At 39.8% G+C, this 18,553-nt stretch overlaps 1 protein-coding gene across 4 annotated transcripts in view; it reads right to left on the bottom strand.

The window, feature by feature from the left end:
• The window catches only part of ST6GALNAC3 (ST6 N-acetylgalactosaminide alpha-2,6-sialyltransferase 3), a 635,179-nt gene that overhangs the window by 353,476 nt on the left and 263,150 nt on the right, over window positions 1-18,553 (bottom strand). For 3 of the 4 annotated variants that reach the window (XM_012174000.3, XM_060410903.1, XM_060410895.1), the window contains exon 2: window positions 12,896-13,090. In XM_012174000.3, the coding sequence (XP_012029390.1) occupies window positions 12,896-13,090 (195 nt within the window). Of the gene's footprint in view, window positions 1-12,895; window positions 13,091-18,553 lie in introns of those variants that run through there. The other variant, XM_042249883.2, reaches the window with a different exon arrangement.

The raw sequence follows: 18,553 nt of genomic DNA, 5'->3' as shown, positions 1-18,553 counted from the left end.
AGCATATTCAAAAGCAGAGACATTACTTGGCCGACTAAGGTCCATCTAGTCAAGGCTATGGTTTTTCCAGTAGTCATGTTTGGATGTGAGAGTTGGACTGTGAAGAAAGCTGAGCACTGAAGAATTGATGCTTCTGAACTGTGGTATTGGAGAAGACTCTTGTTAGTCCCTTGGACTGCAAGGAGATCCAACCAGTCCATTCTGAAGGAGATCAGCCCTGGGATTTCTTTGGAAGGAATGATGCTAAAGCTGAAACTCCAGTACTTTGGCCACCTCATGTGAAGAGTTGACTCACTGGAAAAGACTTTGATGCTGGGAGGAACTGGGAGCAGGAGGAGAAGGAGAGGACAGAGGATGAGATGGCTCGATGGACATGAATGTGAGTGAACTCCCGGAGTTAGTGATGGACAGGGAGGCCTGGCGTGCTGCAATTCATGGGGTCGCAGAGTCGGACACGACTGAGCGACTGAACTGAACTGATCTGAAAGCATTTAGAACAATGTCTGATACCTAGTAAGTGCCATGTGTGTTGGTTTATTATCACTTGTAACATCTCTATTATTACTGTTGTTATGTTACAGTTACCATCCTTTGGGGACATGCTGAAAACATTGTCCCGTGAGCTTTGGGAAAAGTAAGTAAATGATAGCTAAGTGTTCTCAATCTAGCAAATATTACTAAACTTTATTAGAAAGAATTATTGGCAAAATATAATACCATATGGATCCACCAAAAAGTTGTTTACTTTGTACCTTTTCTTCCCAGGAATTCCATAAATAATTTACATTGCCAAAAAGTGGTTTGCTGTATAATAAACTGCTCAAGTGTATGAGTACAGCTAGAAGGAATTTAAAAGCTCACACTGACCTCCACATGTACTCTTGGGGGAATACTTGAAGAACTTATATTTCATAAACTTTTTGAGAAGGCAGGAATTATTTCTATTAATATAATACTAATTTTTTTCTGAAAGTATATTGTGTTCAGTATGCAAAATTAAAACAATGATGTATTTGCAATGCATTTGTCTTATGCAGCCCTTCTCTATGGAGCTGGACTAGTTTATATTTTAAACTATTTTCAACCGTTCTTTCTGTGGGCTTCCTCTATCTCAGTTAATGACAATTCTGACCTTCCAGACACACACGTCAAAAACCTAAATCCACTTTTTAAAATAATTATCTTATCTTAGAACAGTTTTAGATTTATAGAAAATGAGAGGGCAATGTAGAATTCCCATACACCCCACATCCAGATTCCCCTATTATCAAAATGATATTTTGGTATGATAGATTTGTTACAGTGAATGAAACAATATTGGTAAATTACCACTAACTAAAGTTCACTCTTGATTGATATCTCCTTAGTTTTGACGTAATGCACTTTTTCTGTTTCAAGAGCCCATCCAGGGTACCACATTACAGTTAGTAGACATATCTTCTTAGAATCCTCTTGGCTTTGGTAGTTTTTCAGATTTTCCTTCTGTTTCCCCCCCCCCCCCGCCCTAGATTTTTCTCATTAGCTAGGGTTTACAGGTTTGGAGATAGAAGACCACAGAGGCAAAGTGCCATTTTCATCATATCCTCCTAAGGGAACATGCTACCAGCATGATTTATCACTGCTGACCTTGATCACCTGGCTGAGGTAGTGTTTGTGAGGTTTCTCCACTATAAAATTACTTTTTTCTCCCTTTCCATGTTTTTGGAAGCAAGTCACTATAAGCTACCCACAAAGGAGTAAACGAATATTCACTTCTAAAATTGCTCTAAGTAATATATTTATCTAGACATTTAAACTCTATTTCTTGATAGACACAGTGTTTCATGGAAAGATACTGCTTAAAAAATAAACTACTTAATTCTAATAATTTGTTGTAGCAAGTATGCTGCTGTTGCTGCTAAGTCGCTTCAGTCGTGTCCAACTCTGTGCGATCCCACAGACGGCAGCTCACCAGGCTCCCCTAACACATGCTTATTGTATAAAAACTAGAAAATGCGTTTAAGTAAAAGGTCACCTAAAATGTAACACTTCAGACAGTGCTGCAGTCCTCAGTTGCCCAGTCGTGTCTGACTCTTTGTGACCCCATGAACTAAAGCCCACCAGGTTCATCTGTCCCCGGAATTTCCCAGGCAGGAATACTGGAGTGGATTTTCATGTCCTTCTCTGGGGGATCGTCCCCATCCAGTGATTGAAGTGTGTCTCTTGCAGGCAGATTCCATAGACCACTAAAGTTAATATTTTGAGGCACTATCTTCAAACCGTTTTTCTATGTCTACATTTAGAGTTAAAATAATCCTCGGCATATACTACTCTATCTGGCTTATTACCATTTCACATTAACAAAAATTAGTCTGTATTTTTTTTAGACTAAGTGTTTTCTTCTCTACAATTCCAGAGCCTAGCATAGTGTCCAGCATATAGTGGCTTCAGCAAGTGTGATCCAATGAGTTTTCTGACTTGAGCAGAGGAAGCCTCCATGAAACAATTTAATGGAATTTGCTGACACAATCAATCTTCTTCTCTTCCTTTGCCCTCACAGGATAACCAAAGTCACAGGCATAGCATCACCAATTTAGGGCCTTGGACAATGAGTTAAATCAATGAAATAGTGTGTAGTTTGTAAGGGCTAAAAGATAATGGTATGCGAAGTATTTAAGTACACAGGCCCATGATTCCTTACCCCAAACCCTTTTGACTAGGTATATTTTGGAATTCAGAATTCTTCAGTTGAGGAGGACGATAGCGCAAATGTGCAATATATTATGAAACACGACTGGGCACAGGGAAACACACTGTAGTCAAGCAGTCACGTTTTCTAAAGCCAAGCAAGTGAATCATCACAACAAATAGACCAATTCCTTATAATTTTTTTAAGTGGATTCTAACATCCCTTGTGGCTGGACTCTAGAGGAGTCCCAGTTCCTTCAGCCTCAATTTATTACCATCTAGGGACCAACTTGTAAAATTAAAAGACCCACTAGCATTCAGGACTGGCATTTCGCATTTCCAGGAATAACTTTTTGTTATCTAAAGGCCAAAGATATAAATAAGCTTCCTTATCTGTTACCTGTGCCAGTTTTCAGGATTTCCTTACTAGCCCACCCTTTCACTTAGGGAAAGCTTGTTAAGGGCCCAGCTTCAGGTTGGAAGGGAGGAAGGGATTCTCACTCTCTGCCTTTGCTGGACCCAGGCCCTGCCCTCCAACCTATAGGGTGGATATTACCCATCCCCTCAGTCACTGATGCTGATAAACTCCCAGGAAACAATACCATCAGTTTTCCTGCTTATATCTCTCTTTCCATTACTTCTCAGTTTCTGGTGCCAGACGATTTCCCTTCTTTCTAGCAAAGCCAGCTGAGCATTAAATAATAATTTATATTTTATCCAACACGTCCTTGTGTTATAGCAGAGTTGTCAGGTTTTCTTAGTCTACCATGTTGCCAGACCAGAACCTTTAATTTCATTTTTCTTTTAAATAAACAATCTATTTATTAAATACTTAAAATATTCTATTAGCCAGATTTTTCATTAACCAGGTATACCACTTTCCAAGCCTTGTGTAATAATATTTGATATAGGCATTATATAGTTACTTTTGAAATAAAAATTACTTAATGAATATTTTTCTTTTGTAAATAAGTCTCTGGAAAATGAGAAATCACAATTTGATGCCATCTACTTAGTGACAAATTATCTTCCAAACATTGAATACAATTGCTTAGTTGAAATGACTCGAATGCTATCTATTCTTAACAGCAACAGAATAAATTTGTTATGCTGAAATGTCAGTGCTATCTAGGTAGTGTTGTTCCAAGGTACTTATGATCATATCAAACCTATTTGGTTCTCTTCCTTGTGTGTGCATGCATGCTAAGTCATTCAGTTGTGTCTGACTCTTTGCAACCCTATGGACCATAGCCCACCAGGCTTCTTTGTCCATGGGATTCTCCAGGCAAGAATACTGGAGTGGGTTGCCATGTCCTCCTCCAGCTTCTTCCTTAGTGAACTCCAATCTTAATTCCTTTTTTAAATAGAGTTCATTGTTGATCCTTAGCGCATTGTCTGGAACTGAACAAGGACGTACTCAATATTCGTTGACTCAACTTCCACTTGATGAATAGTTTTGTGCTGGTCACTCCCTCAGGCAATTAGCTGGAGAAAAGATGAACAAAAATTCTTACCATTGGAGCCCCAGTTCTATGATCTTTTTCAACTTTAAATTCAGAGTGGTCTCTGTGGCTACCCTCCTATGTTTTTCTTTGCATGTCATGAATGAGGCAATTTGATATTTGAATTCCTGATAAGCCTGTTTCAAGACTGTTAACATGACAATTGGCAAATGGCATTTTTCTATTTAAGATAGGATAATGAATAAAATTCCCTTTTATCTTCCTGGGGAATCAATGACTACATTGAAAACCATGATAACACTGGATCTTTCCTCAATAGCAGATATGATTTGTAAAGTGAAAATCAATGTTTAGACTGATGATGTCTCTTAGAATAAGGAAGATTTCATCTGAATAATTATAATAAAAATATATGATTAATCAGTTGAGTAAGACTAGAAATTCAGTAAATAATGAGCCTTATTGGGCCATTTTTTGGCTTTACAATCTGGGGAAGTTGTGAGCTTCACACTTCTCCCTCAAAAGCACAAGCTAATTTCCTAAACACATGTCCCTGATCAGGGAGACATACAGTGTGCATCTCTGTGGACACCTGAACCGACTGATGGACTGACAGATATTTCTTCTTATGCTCAGCCTCCCAGCAGGCTTGGAGTATGGGCTTGCAAGGATAGATCCTCACATTCTCCAGGCAACCCCTTCTTGAAAGGTGAGTTTCACAATGTTTGGTTTCTGTTGCTGTAAAACAATTATCACATATAATGTAGGTACCAGCTAGACTCTTTTGGTTGTGGATGACCAAAACATAACCTACACCTGCAGACGTGAAAGGCAGGAATTTACTGGCTTCACACTCAAACCACAAAAGAGGGTAGGCTGGCTTCAAGAACGGCTGGTCTCGGTACTAGAGTTCTGTCCAGGCCCTTGCTTGAGCTCTGCTTCTCTCAATGTCTTGGTCTCATTCACTCCAGGGAACACAGCCACTGACAGCCAGAGCATCTTATCTCAGCATCTCTTTTCCCAAAAGAAAAGAGCGTCTTTCTCACAGCATTACACAGAAGAACAATAAGCTTTTGGAAGGGTTAAGAATGGCTCATCTGGGACCACGTGTCCACCCCTTAAACCCGCAGAGCATCCGTCCAACACTGGTCTGAATTTTCTGCTCACCACTGTAGTCAGAAGTGAAGGGATTGTTTCTGTAACGAAGGGACAGTGGCAAACATAAAAGGCACTACATACACTTAATCGGGGAATTATATACATTAATCATTTTATTATGTAATATAGTTATATGTATATAGTCTATGTATGTTTGTCTTTAAGAAAGTCTTGTGACTTATCCTGTCCTTATATATGTCAATATATATTTTTTGTATATCTGTATATACTAGTTCATGAATATAGATGAATGCATAAATTGTACACACATATTACTGTTTCGCAAGTAAGAGTATAGTTTTTCCTTTTCCGGGGATTCCATTTACATGCCCAGATCATAATTACCCAGTGAATGTAACCTCTATCTTCTATCCCCAACAGTAAAATGCATTCCAGGCAGATTGGCCTACTTACTGCCCCTACATGTGTCTGATTTCCTTTTTTGGAAAGTCAGAGAATCATGCAGACCTATAGTAGCATCTCAGGGGCCCCATGGGCATGGGGTGCCATATCCAAGTCAGGGGTACACAGAATGAAGAATTATTAAAAGTGACCTTATATGTACTTTTTGTGGCATCAGGACCAAGATATGAATACTCCAAGACTGCATAACCAACCAAAAAATATGGGGAGCTGGAAGGTAAGAACTAAGGGTAAGGGAACCAGAGTGTGAGGTGGTGGGGATTCCTAGTGCAAACATGAGCTCACTGTGGCTTCTGCGTAGAGCTCTTGGCCTGTTGGGAGTGGTGGGAGCTGAAGGAACATGGACGATTTACTGTCAGACCTTCTGCTTTAGCTCTGCTTTCTCTTCTCTGTCCCATCCAAATCCTTAGCCTATGCATGTGTCTCAGCTCCCCAACAATGCCTCCTAGAATTATAACCCACAGCAAGGTCTGTCCCTCTCCTTTGGCAGTGGTGCCCTTGAGATTGCCTTGAGATCAGCCACTGTTTGGGAGCTGCTATTTCACAACCAGAGTAGGAAACATAATCTTTTTTCCACTCAATAAATATATGTCCTCATACTTAGGAAAAAGATAAATTATCTTCCAAACGACAAATTCAATATGCACATGCCAAAGAAGTCATCTTTGCTGTATGTTAATTTAGTTGTTTCCTTTTCTATAACAATCTAATAGTTGAAAGTTATTTTACTTTACGGTTATACAAATGGAATGTTCAGATTTTAATTAACAATTAAATTGATGAGTTTTAAACTTCTGGAACATATATTTGCATATAATTGCTCTCAGTATACTTATGTAAAATCCAAAGCTCATATTCCCAAAAACAGAAAGCCTATTCGTGTCAGCTTTAGTTACATGTGTACATTTATTTGAATGTGTAGAGTGTGTGCTTTTATTGCCAAGAAAGTCAGCTCTGTTTCTTAATTGTCACTATAACCACAATTTGGGAAATTCTATTACAACATCAATATGGTATGCACATCTTTAATTAGGCTAGTACGGCCTGTCATAGCAACTGATCCTATGTATTCTTATTTAGTCTAGCTGAGGTTTTAAAATGTCCTCCTTTTTTAAAGAGACATATTTCGGCCTCATTAAATTGTTAAATCAATATACAGCCCTACAACTTGATTGCTATGTTCTAGAAATCCTGTGCCTCTTCACTTAGTGCATCTTTAGCACCATCTGAATGGGCATTCTTCCCCAAACACTAGAAATCCTCTGCAGTTCTAGTGTGTTAGGACTCTCTTATCAGATCTAAAGGAGACACCTGTCACCCTCCTCCCCATTACCAGGAAGATCTGGCTGTGGCATCCTATTGATCCCCAGAGCTTGTCTCTCTTATTTAGTAGTTAATGCAAATACGTTGCAGGTTGCTTGCTCTGAGCAATGTCTTCACATCAGGTCACCAACCAAAAAGACAACAGATTCCATGCTCTGGAGATTGCAAACAGAATCTAGCCTAGAGTTCATTTTCCTCTCTTTCCTCCAGATCTGCCATGATCTCAACAGGGAGAAACAATGATTACTTGTAACCAAGCCCTGCAGTCCCTTAGTCTTTTATATCTTTTATTCTGCCACAAAACAAATCATTAAAATCTGCATTAAGGAGAAAGGAGAATTCACATGATACTGACAAGCATAGATGTGTCTTTTTGAAACACATATGGGTGTTTTATGCTTTTTGCTATGTCCAAGGTCAAATGATAATTCAGGAACTGCCATAAAGCTATACGTGGAGTTTCTCAAATTCGGTCCTATTAAAATAGAAGGTTGCATTATTCATCAGTAGTGACATGAGAGGGCCAGTGTGAGCAGCTTGGGGGTCAGGGATTAAAGTGGGGGTGGGACACACGGGAGCTATAGGACCTATTGAAAATCTAAATCTTTCACAGTCTCAGCTTCAGGATGGCACTGCCTCTTGCTGGTTGTCAGCTCAAACAAGTATTGATGAGGAATTCTGGGTTCTCTGGCCAGCAGGGACTTCCTGAATTTCATCACTCACCAGGTTAGCTGACACTCATTTTGTTACCCTGCTTCTCAAGATTTCTCATTCCCCAAATAGAAGAACTTTAGCCTATATTAAGAAAGGGAAGGGAGACAGGGCAAAAGATGGGAGCCAATATTTAGACTGTCATTATTACGGTGGGATGCGTATTTAAATTCTTTCCATTTATCTCCTCTAGACTGGCCCTCATAATTTTCACTACATATTCCTTTTTATGGATCTAGACAAGAAAAAGAAAATACTCCAACCATATGAAATGTGATGGCTGGATAACATCAGTGACTCAATGGAGTTTGAGCAAACTCTGAGAGATAGTGAAGGACAGGGAAGGCTGGCATGCTGCAGTCCATGGGTCACAACAAGTCAGACAAAACTTAGCAACTGAGCAACAACATATGAAATATAAGCAAGTCCATCTATTTTTCTCTCGTGTTCTTTGTACTGTTACTTCTTGTACTTCCTTGGGGAATAGATTGTTCAAAAACTATGTGAGTTGATCAAATGAAGCCAAGCTCCAACTGGGTATAATTTACCATATGAGGGTTCTTCATGACAGATTGTCACAGATTCATGAGACAACTTATTCTTCTACTTGTGCCAAGCCTAAAGGACCAGAACTCAGCTCACTTTTAAAGATAACGAAAGAATCACAGCTTGCTCCCAAGCAACTCAGCTCTCTGGTGTCCACAAAATCTTCAGCCTAATTCTGCCAGTCCCATCCCACATCTTTATTTAGACAGTAGTGGAGAGACATCCTTTCTTGTAAACATTTCTGCTCATAAAATCTTAGTCTAGTGGCAGTAATGTCTGATTCAACTGAAACACTGGGCAATAAAACCATCATTGACAATGTGATGTTTGCAGCTGCTCTGAGTCTGGAAATCATTGCTGGCAAGTCTACATGTTCAAAAAAATTCTTGGACATCTGGTGGTGTCTAGAATGCATGTGCTTTCTTCTGAGAAACTTCTGAGAAAACCTCAAGGACCAAGACCTTGAAATAAATAGATCATCTTGTTGACCACTCAGCTCAGCCATAGCCATTGACTCTTTTTCCAGACTAGAACTGAGTGAACAGGAACACAGGAGTGTGTGGTTACCTTTGAAACAAAATTCAAGGGCCACTAATATAGCTATTTGCCCCAGAACATCAAATCTACCACTTACCATTTTTACTGTATTACTTAGACTCCTGAAGAATTTTCTTTCTGAGTCTAATAGTCTAATGTAACTATCTCTGGGAAGACCTGCACTTAAAGCCATTATTTGGTAAGGACCCAGGCACAGAGCATTCGGGAGTAAGAGAATGCAGACATGCAGTGGGAAGAGGAGAATTTTGAGAAAGATGAAATAACGAGGATGGAGGTAAAGAACCACCAAATTTTGTTTTCCTCCCAATTTAGCCTTACAACTATCAGAATTCAGAGGTAAATCTGTCATTCTTTTGGGGTGTTATACATTGTTGTTCAGCTTCCATGCAAAATTTTCTGCTTATTACTTGCACTGATGTTTCAGCATTCTGAAACATCTCCCTTAAAGTCTTCCTGTGATCTATAAATTGAATCACACTGTTTGTGTTCTTTTATTTTTGCATCTTTTGCTCAAAATTATGCTTTTCTAAATCCATACATGTTGTCATGTGCATCCATGCTAAGTCACTTCAGTTGTGTCTGACTTTGCGACTTTATGAACTGTAGCCTGCCAGGCTCCTCTGTCCATGGGATTCTCCAGGAGAGGATACTGGAGTGGATTCTCATGCCCTCCTCCAGGGAACCTTCATGACCCAGGGATCAAACCTTCATCTCTTAGGTTTCCTGCGGTTGCAGGCAGGTTCTTAACCACTAGCGCCACCTGGGTAGCCCACATGTTGTCACATATAGCTGCAATTTCCTCATTTCCATTGATGTGTGGTACTCCATTGGATGGAATACCACGCATTTAACCATTTTCCTACTAAGAGACATGTCCAGGTTCTAGAATATTGCTGTTATACATGTCATCTATGCCTCCCACTATATGTGTTCATGCATGTCTCAAGTGAATACATGGATGATTAGAAATGCTGGGATGTGACACCACCCTTATGGCAGAAAGTGAAGAAGAACTAAAAAGCCTCTTGATGAAAGTGAAAGAGGAGAGTGAAAAAGTTGACTTAAAGCTCAACATTCAGAAAATGAAGATCATGACTTCTGGTCCCATCACTTCGTGGCAAATAGATGGGGAAACAGTGGAAACAGTGGCTGATTTTATTTTGGGGGCTCCAAAATCACTGCAGATGGTGACTGCAGCCGTGAAATTAAAAGACGCTTACTCCTTGGAAGGAAAGTTATGACCAACCTAGATAGCATATTCAAAAGCAGAGACATTACTTTGCTAACAAAGATCGTCTAGTCAAGGCTATGGTTTTTCCAGTGGTCATGTATGGATGTGAGAGTTGGACTGTGAAGAAAGCTGAGCGCTGAAGAATTGATGCTTTTGAACTGTGGTATTGGAGAAGCCTCTTGAGAGTCCCTTGGACTGCAAGGAGATCCAACCAGTCCATTCTGAAGATCAGTCCTGGGTGTTCTTTGGAAGGAATGATGCTAAAGCTGAAACTCCAGTACTGTGGCCACCTCATGCGAAGAGTTGACTCATTGGAAGAGACTCTGATGCTGGGAGGGATTGGGGGCAGGAGGAGAAGGGGAGGAAATGATGAAAGAGGATAAGATGGCTGGATGGCATCACTGACTCGATGGACGTGAGTTTGGGTGAACTCCAGGAGTTGGTGATGGACAGGGAGGCCTGGTGTGCTGCAGTTCATGGGGTCGCAAGAGTCGGACATGACTGAGCGACTGAACTGAACTGAGAATATCCATATATTTGCCTTTACTAGAAAATAGGAAGCTGTTTTTGCCAAAGCAATTATTCCCTCTACTAGTATATGAGTTTCTATTGTTCCACATCATCATCACCAACACTTGGTATTGTCAGATTCTTGATCTTTTTGTCAATGTGATTTTTAGTGAGCGTTCACTTCCTTGTGCTTTTTTCTTCCTTCTCATTGTGGCTTTAAATTTGCAAAACTTTGATTTCTAATGAGACTAGGAACTCTTTCATTTATTTGCTGCCCTGAATCCAGATTCCTTAAAATTTTACATTTCATACTCTAAACTTTTGTATTTTGGTGTTGTTCATACTAGGCATTTTGTGACATAACTGATAAGTACAAAGCAAGCAAAAGAAATTCATTCATTGAACATCACTTTAGAACTGGGCACTTCATGTACTTTGTCCTATTTAATCCTCATAATAATTTGCTGTGGTGGTTTAGTCACTAAGTCGTGTCCGCCTCTTGCAACCCCATGGACTGTAGCCCTCCAGGCTCTTCTGTAGATGGGATTTTCCAGGAGAGAATATTGGAGTGGGTTGCCATTTCCATAACTTGCTAGTTGATCTTGTTTTTCTAAGTGTGAGAACTAGTACTCAAATCATGCCTGTGTGCATCTGTAGTCTAAAAACTCTTTCCAGTAATCATGTTCCCTATCAAGAAATTACCTTCACAGGATCAAAATAATGATCAATATCTTGTAGCAAAGTCATTGTATTACAAATCACACCAAAAGAATTTCAAAAGTGGCTAGTTAATATGAGTAATTAAATAATTGCAGCCCTAGGTCAGTTTTCTTCTTAACATTCCAAAATCCAATCTATTATTATATAAACAAATGAAAGGTTCTTTGATATTTGATGAGATTTCTCTTATGAGAGTAATTCATGAGACAGTTCAGTCACATGTTTCATTTTCTACCCATGAGAGGCACTTGTGAAATGATTAACATAATCCAGTAGAGTTACAGAATATTAAATGACAGTCTGAAATAAAGTAACAAAAGACAAAAGTGAAACAAACTATTCTCTAAGAGATACATTTTTATATAAGTAATCAATTTATTAGGACATTCAACAAATTCAAGCAATAGACACTTTAAAAAATTAATTCAAAGCCAATTAAAGGATAAACACAAGCAAGGCTCCTAAGAATTTATATGTTATTAATGGTGCCTTTTTCTTTTTAACTATAAAAGTCTAATAAAAGCCTATAAATCATGCATATATAGAAACAATTTTCAAAGAATCAAATTAACCAGAAGCAATGAATCATTCATGATATTGCCTACAAAACGGGATGGACAAAGCCAGTTTTCAACATCCCTCAGTGACGCTAAGAATAATTCTTGGGATGGGATTTGCATTATGTAGGTAACTCTCTTCTCTAGTATTTTTGCAAAAATGCCCTTTCAGTGGGATCTGATCCAAAATTCTTTCCAGTGATGTAGACACGCTCGTGATTTGTACCTTTGTCACCAACAAATTCCAAAGGCTTGGACTTGGCAGCAATGAATATTAATCTCACACTCATCGCACTCCATGGAAACAAATAGTGAAAACAATTATATTATCAGTTCTATACACTGCATATATTTTGTGAAGTTTTTTATTTTTACTTCACTCCATGACACAAATCGTTGCTTGCAAAAATGCTAGCACAGGGTGCACTTTCTACTTGTCAATATACCTCCATCCTCTTCTGTACCATCAATGGGCTACAAAGATTTAGAGGTTCAGTGATTATAGGATTTGAATGATTTTAACCCCTTTAAATTTGGAAATTCTTTAAATCCCATTATCTCTGCAGCCACTGAGAATTTTTAAATCAGCTTGGCCTTTTCTAGCTCCAGGTCTAAGGATTATAGAGTTTTAAAGAGTATAAATGCCTCTTTGCAGTTCTACAAAGAGCTGTCCCCAACCAGCTGACCTCCAGGAAATAAAGCCAGCCATTTCTCCAGCTGGCGACTGCTGATCAGAGTTTCTAAATGGAAAGATATGTATGTTCTGCCACAAACCACCAGGAAAACAAGTAATTGCTTCCTCAACTCCGCATGAAGCCAGCGAATCAGAAGATCTGATGCAGGAGGGGGCAACAGACTTTAGATATGTGTCAGAAAGTGTCTAAGAATCAGAAACCAGGAAATGTCAGGGACCCAAAGAAGCTCACTGGGCCATAGAGGAAGTTCAGTGATGGGAAGCCACCTTGCACCCAAAGAAAAGTGGTTACCATGGACACCTTCAAACCCTATGTGACCCTCTGAGGTCTTACCTCTTGTGTCCTCACATTTATGTATCCATAGTGAGTTCGAAGGGGCCGCCTGTATGTATAGGAGAATGGTATCCATTTCGCACCAGGTTGTCCAAAGCAGTTTAGTAGCAATGGGAAATTCACTTCATTTACAAGGCGCACCACCAGCAGGAAGAGAAATGCTGCTATGAAGCTCACTGCAATCACAGACTTTCTCTACAAAACATTAAAAAAAGAAGAAGAATGAATGACTTTCAATCAAAAATAGTCTCAGAAAAAGGATATTTCAGTTGGAGACAGGAAACAATTATTTGATGCCCAGATTGCCCTAATGTGCTGAGTCTCTGAAAACAAACCGAGTATGGATTATATTTCCACCCCATTCCTATTTCTCCTTACCTTCCTATCATCCTTGGTGATTCCTATGCAGCTTTCAAAATCCAAGTCAGACTTTCCCATCCATAGGAAGCCTTTCCTACCTGTTCATTTTCCTCCCCAGTATTGTCCCCTCACTCCTAACCTATCTACCCTAATAGAGGTAAGAAGTCCCACCCCTCCAGTACTTTGAAGGCCCTTCTCCTGTTGTACATTTTTTATGGCATAATTCCTTACATAACTTTTCTTTCACGTAATTTTGAGTTTCTGGAGAACTGAGCTGCACTCTGCCATATTGCTCTGTATCCTAGGTCCTTAGCACAGTACATACTGTAGGCACTCACAAACATTTGTGTGAATGAATAAATGGATTTTGCACATTCTGGTAGATCCAGGCTCATTTTAAATCATTATTCTGTATCTTTATCCAGCACCATTTACAGGCAAGAAACTTTGTGCTTTAGGATATGCAAAAGTAAGATTCAAAAAAGCTAACACTAACAGTAGGGAAAAAAACACATTAAGCAGCGTAAGAACATCCCCTAAATGTGTTTGTCATCAAAGCAGAGTAGGAGCAACTGCATCAGACTGCCATGGGGAAAGGAGAGCTGTATTTGTGCTTGAACTTGATAAAATGCATGCATTTTTCACTAGACATGTGTGAGCAGAGTTCTCTAGGAAGAGGGAACAGAGTAAGGAGGCAAGAAAACATGAGGTTATTCATAGCCACATAGCATTTTGTTTTACTGTGACACAGAGAAGAAGAAAAAGCTGAAAATAAAGATGATAACTTTATAGACTGTCTCAGATACCAAGCTAAGTCTCTACTGAGTGTGTTAGATGATGGAAAACTTGAGGAGATTTTTTTGTTTAATTATTTAATTTTTGAAATGTGACTGTTATGTCATAATCAGACGCCAGTGTTTGAGGCACTTTGGAGCAGAGTAAAACCAAACACAGGCAGCAACTAGTTAGCAGACTATTTCAGTTGTCTAGGACAGAAGTAATGAGGAATGGAAGTGAGAACAGTGGCGGGGGAGCGGGGCGGGGGGGTAGTAAAAAGGTGAGAAAAGACATGAGAAAAACTCAATTTAAGTGGAAGACAGAAACCTTGGCTTCTGACTGAATAGAAGTGGCAGACAGAAAATTCAGAGATGCCTCAGATGTTGAGTTCAGGTAGTTGCAATAACACTAATCATATCAGGAGAAATCAGGGTGGTCAGGGCAGGAAATGATTTAAGAGAGTAAGTGGACAAAGAGTTTGACTTTCTAAGTCCTAGTTCTCAAGGGCAAATGGGTCATCAAGGGGTCAGACAGAAAGTCAAGTCTAGAGTAAGAAGAAAGAAGAGAGCTGAGGACAGATGTTAGGAACAATACTGCCTTCTCTCCAGGGTGAAGACACAATGAAATATTCCTTCCTGAAGGAAGGGCTTTGCCCTTGACTCTTCTTCAAACTTAAGGGAAACCAAATCACTTTCTGGGGAAGACTGAATGCTTGTTGTTGGTGCTGTTGTGTTTTTAGCTTGCCACTTTCTGGTAGAGTCAGCTTCCTTTTACTTCTCACAGAATGTCCCAAAGGAGAAAAGAAGCCCAAAGCTGGCCCCTGAATACTCCCTGGGCCCATGGTCACAGTCTCTGAAAGGGCAACAGAATAAAGCCTCAAAGTCAGACACCCAAAGGAAGTCTTCTCTCTTGCCCAGCTCCCAGAATTTGTAAAAGCCCCATCCATCCCCCTGTCTAGCCAGCCTAATTTTCCAATCACCTGAAAGTCCCTTGAGTTCTGCTTCCTTAGAACCCCTTATCTCACTACTTACTACCACAGCCTTCCCTCATTTAACCTTCTAATCATGAAAAACTGTTTTAATTTGTTCCTCTGTGGGAACATTATGTCCACAACATTGCAATGTGTCAAGGTAACAGCTTAAATGAGGTGATGGATCTCACAAGTTTAAAGGGACATAGATCAGAACAGATGGCTAAATAAAAGCAAAGGGGCCAGTCACCCATTAAGTAAACAGGTAAGAACCTTTTTTATCGCCATCCGGTAGTTTGTTGCAAACCAGTAGCTTGTTTTGAAGGAAACCAGGTGGGATTTGTGCCCAGCGTGGCTCTCTGCTCTTCTTAGCTGCTGCATTGCACAGCATGGCTGGGGTTGGGGGACAAAAGCGTGGAGGGCCTGTGTGAATTCACTGATCTCACAAAACAACACATACATAATGCACCCATGGGAGGAAAATAAATCAGCCATTTTGAGAGAAACTGCAAAATGGAATGAAATCATTGTTGTAAAAGCCTGCTACCTAGCAATCCATGTCTGCCTCCCATGTTCTGTCAAAGGGAACCAAGTAATGAGCATAGAGAGGATGAGGGGGGGCAAATGAGGAGTGAAAGCCAGATGCCCACTCCTCTGCACTGGACCTACACCACAGTCTACAGTGGCCAGACAGGATTCTTCCATGGCTCCGGCTTCCAGCCTCGATTCTACTGCATTGTCTGACCCTCATTCTTTGCCTTCCTTCATATTTCCATATTCTTGTTTAACACAAACTCATTCCCATAGTCCTAATATGAAGCACCCTGATGTTTCACTAGGAAAGGTCTACAAGCATATTCTGGACTCAAGGACAGCAGGACTTAATGTGGAGTGCATTCTTCTCATAGTCCCATCTGCCAGATCATGACCTTGAGTTTCAACAGCTAAAACAAAACCACAATGAGGCTACTCGAAGTTTCCACACACCAGAATGCAGTGAGAATATTACGTATGTGTGTCTATACAGGAACATAGGAACTGGGGAAGTTACAAAATACCAACATGATATGTTGTCATTTAGTTGCTAAGTCATGTCCAGCTCTTTGCAACCCTGTGGACTGTAGCCTCCTCTCTCCTCTGTCCATGGGATTTTCCAGGCAAAATACTGGAGTGGGTTGCCATTTCCTTCTCCAGGGGATCTTCCTGGACTAGGGATTGAACCCATATCTCCTGCATTGACAGGCACTGGCAGGAGGATTCTTTACTGCTGAGCCACCAGAGATGTGCCTTCATGATATATGTGAATATATTTACTCCAAGTCATAACTGCACACTGAGTCCACACTCTGTATAGACTTGGCGAGGTGCTGAAAAACAGAAACAAAACTACAGAAGATAGACCATGCTTGCAAAGAGTCACAGCTTAGTGCACCTGGCAAGTGAACAGAAAATTAGAATACCACATATCAAATCGGGTGACAGAGGTATGCACAGGGCGGTGTGGTACCCCAGAGGAAAGAGGGGAGAGCCATGCATGAAACAATCTAAAGAATGCTTGTCTGAAGAGGTGATGTTGAAATGGAGTCCTGAAGAATGAGGAGGAGATAGACAAGTGGAGACGAGAAGGGCATTCCAGGCAGAGGGAACAGTTTAGACAAAGGCACAGAAGTTTTTTAAAGGCCTGAATTTGGTCAGAAACATGCAAGTCATTTGATAAGACAAATACATTTGATATGTAGTGGGAGATACGCTGGGAAGTGGACAAGGTTCAAATCATAACAAAAAATAATAAACCAAATGCATTGTCAGATGCATTTATTTGTCCCACTTTCCATACATTAGGATAATGAAATGATAAATGCATAAAGTGCTGTTTTATAACTCTAAAGTATACTTCACTTTCCAATCTAGTGAAAATATGTCCATCACTTTATATTACAAATTGCCAGTTAACACACCACAACTTGTTTCCAGTTGTTTGACTTTAGTGTATCCAGTCATTTGTTTCTTCTTTTAACTGTTTTAAGTCCATCAACAGTCAGCAAATGACTCTACTTGTTTACACGTGTGTTCTACATCTAACAATTTGTTTATGGAATTGATCACTGCTGTTTTTATTGAAGTAATCAGAGCATTCCCCAGATTCAACAACCAACAATTAGGTAAGAGAAGGCAATAGTAAATACTTGTCAAGTTAATAATGGATAAGATTCAGTTTAACAAACTTTTCACACTGTAGAAAACAGATATAAATTTAATAAGTCATTCCCCTAAGCTCACACAGTGAACACTAAATGATATAATAGGTGGAAAAAGCAAAGCACAGGTCAGGGAACCTAGTGAACACAAAATGGAAGATGTCACTATTACAATATGACCACTAACTGTGAAATCCTTGGAGGACATGAGCCAGTGATAAGCACAGGCTAGCCCATGGGAACACATGATAAGAACTGAGAGATACCTTTTTCTTAAATATCCCAAGGAGCTGCAGAGACATGAACATTCAGCACAACTCATCCACGCGAGTTCTGAGAGAATGTCACCATGCCCAAATAGATCTGATGAACTGCTTTACGAAAAGCTTTCTCCTTCTTTTGGGCGAGTCTGAAGGGACCTTTAACAGCTGAGATATTTAGAATTTAATCCCCTCTGTGCTGCAAAAATATGCATCAAAAATGTGGCATTCCAGTTGCTTGCTCTTTAGGGTAGAAATATCATTTATCAGACTTTATAGCAGAAATACCTATTTCAAAATAAAACCCACAGAGAATTCATGATTTAGGAAGAAAACAATTGCAGATATGTGGACCTAGCAATTTTGCAACCCATATTAACATTTTTATGTTTTCATTCTTTTATCACAGACTTTAACCACAGAATATGTTCTTTAACTTTTAGGTTAGTTGGTTGCTAGATTTTTTGGGGGGTTTATTTTCTGTAAATGATAGACAACAGTATAAAGGTATATTTTTCTATTTAAATTGTATTATTTAATGACTGAATTAGCTGTTTATGCAGTAAAATGGAACACTTTTGTCCATATGCTATCACTCACTCAATAATAAATATGAAACACAGTGTCAATTGTATTATTTATAACATTACTTAGTAACCTCACACAGCCATGGGAACCTCAGTTCAGTTCAGTTCATTTCAGTCGCTCAGTCATGTCCGACTGTCTGCGACCCCATGAATTGCAACAAGCCAGGCCTCCCTGTCCATCACCAACTCCAGGAATTCACTCAAACTCATGTCCATCGAGTCAGTGATGCCATCCAGCCATCTCATCCTCTGTCGTCCCCTTTTCCTCCTGCCCCCAATCCCTCCCAGCATCAGAGTCTTTTCCAAGGGGTCCACTCTTTGCATGAGGTGGCCAAAGTTTTGGAGTTTCAGCTTTAGCATCAGTCCTTCCAATGAACACCCAGGGCTGATCTCCTTTAGAATGGACTGGTTGGATCTCCTTGCAGTCCAAGGGACTCTTAAGAGTCTTCTCTAACACCACAGTTCAAAAGCATTAATTCTTCGGTACTCAGCTTTCTACTCATTGC

The sequence above is a fragment of the Ovis aries genome, chromosome 1, assembly GCF_016772045.2.
Source record: "Ovis aries strain OAR_USU_Benz2616 breed Rambouillet chromosome 1, ARS-UI_Ramb_v3.0, whole genome shotgun sequence".
NCBI classification, from domain to species: Eukaryota; Metazoa; Chordata; class Mammalia; order Artiodactyla; family Bovidae; genus Ovis; species Ovis aries.
The sequence above is the reverse complement of the archived record's forward strand: the minus strand, read 5'-3'. Positions and strand labels throughout refer to the sequence as shown.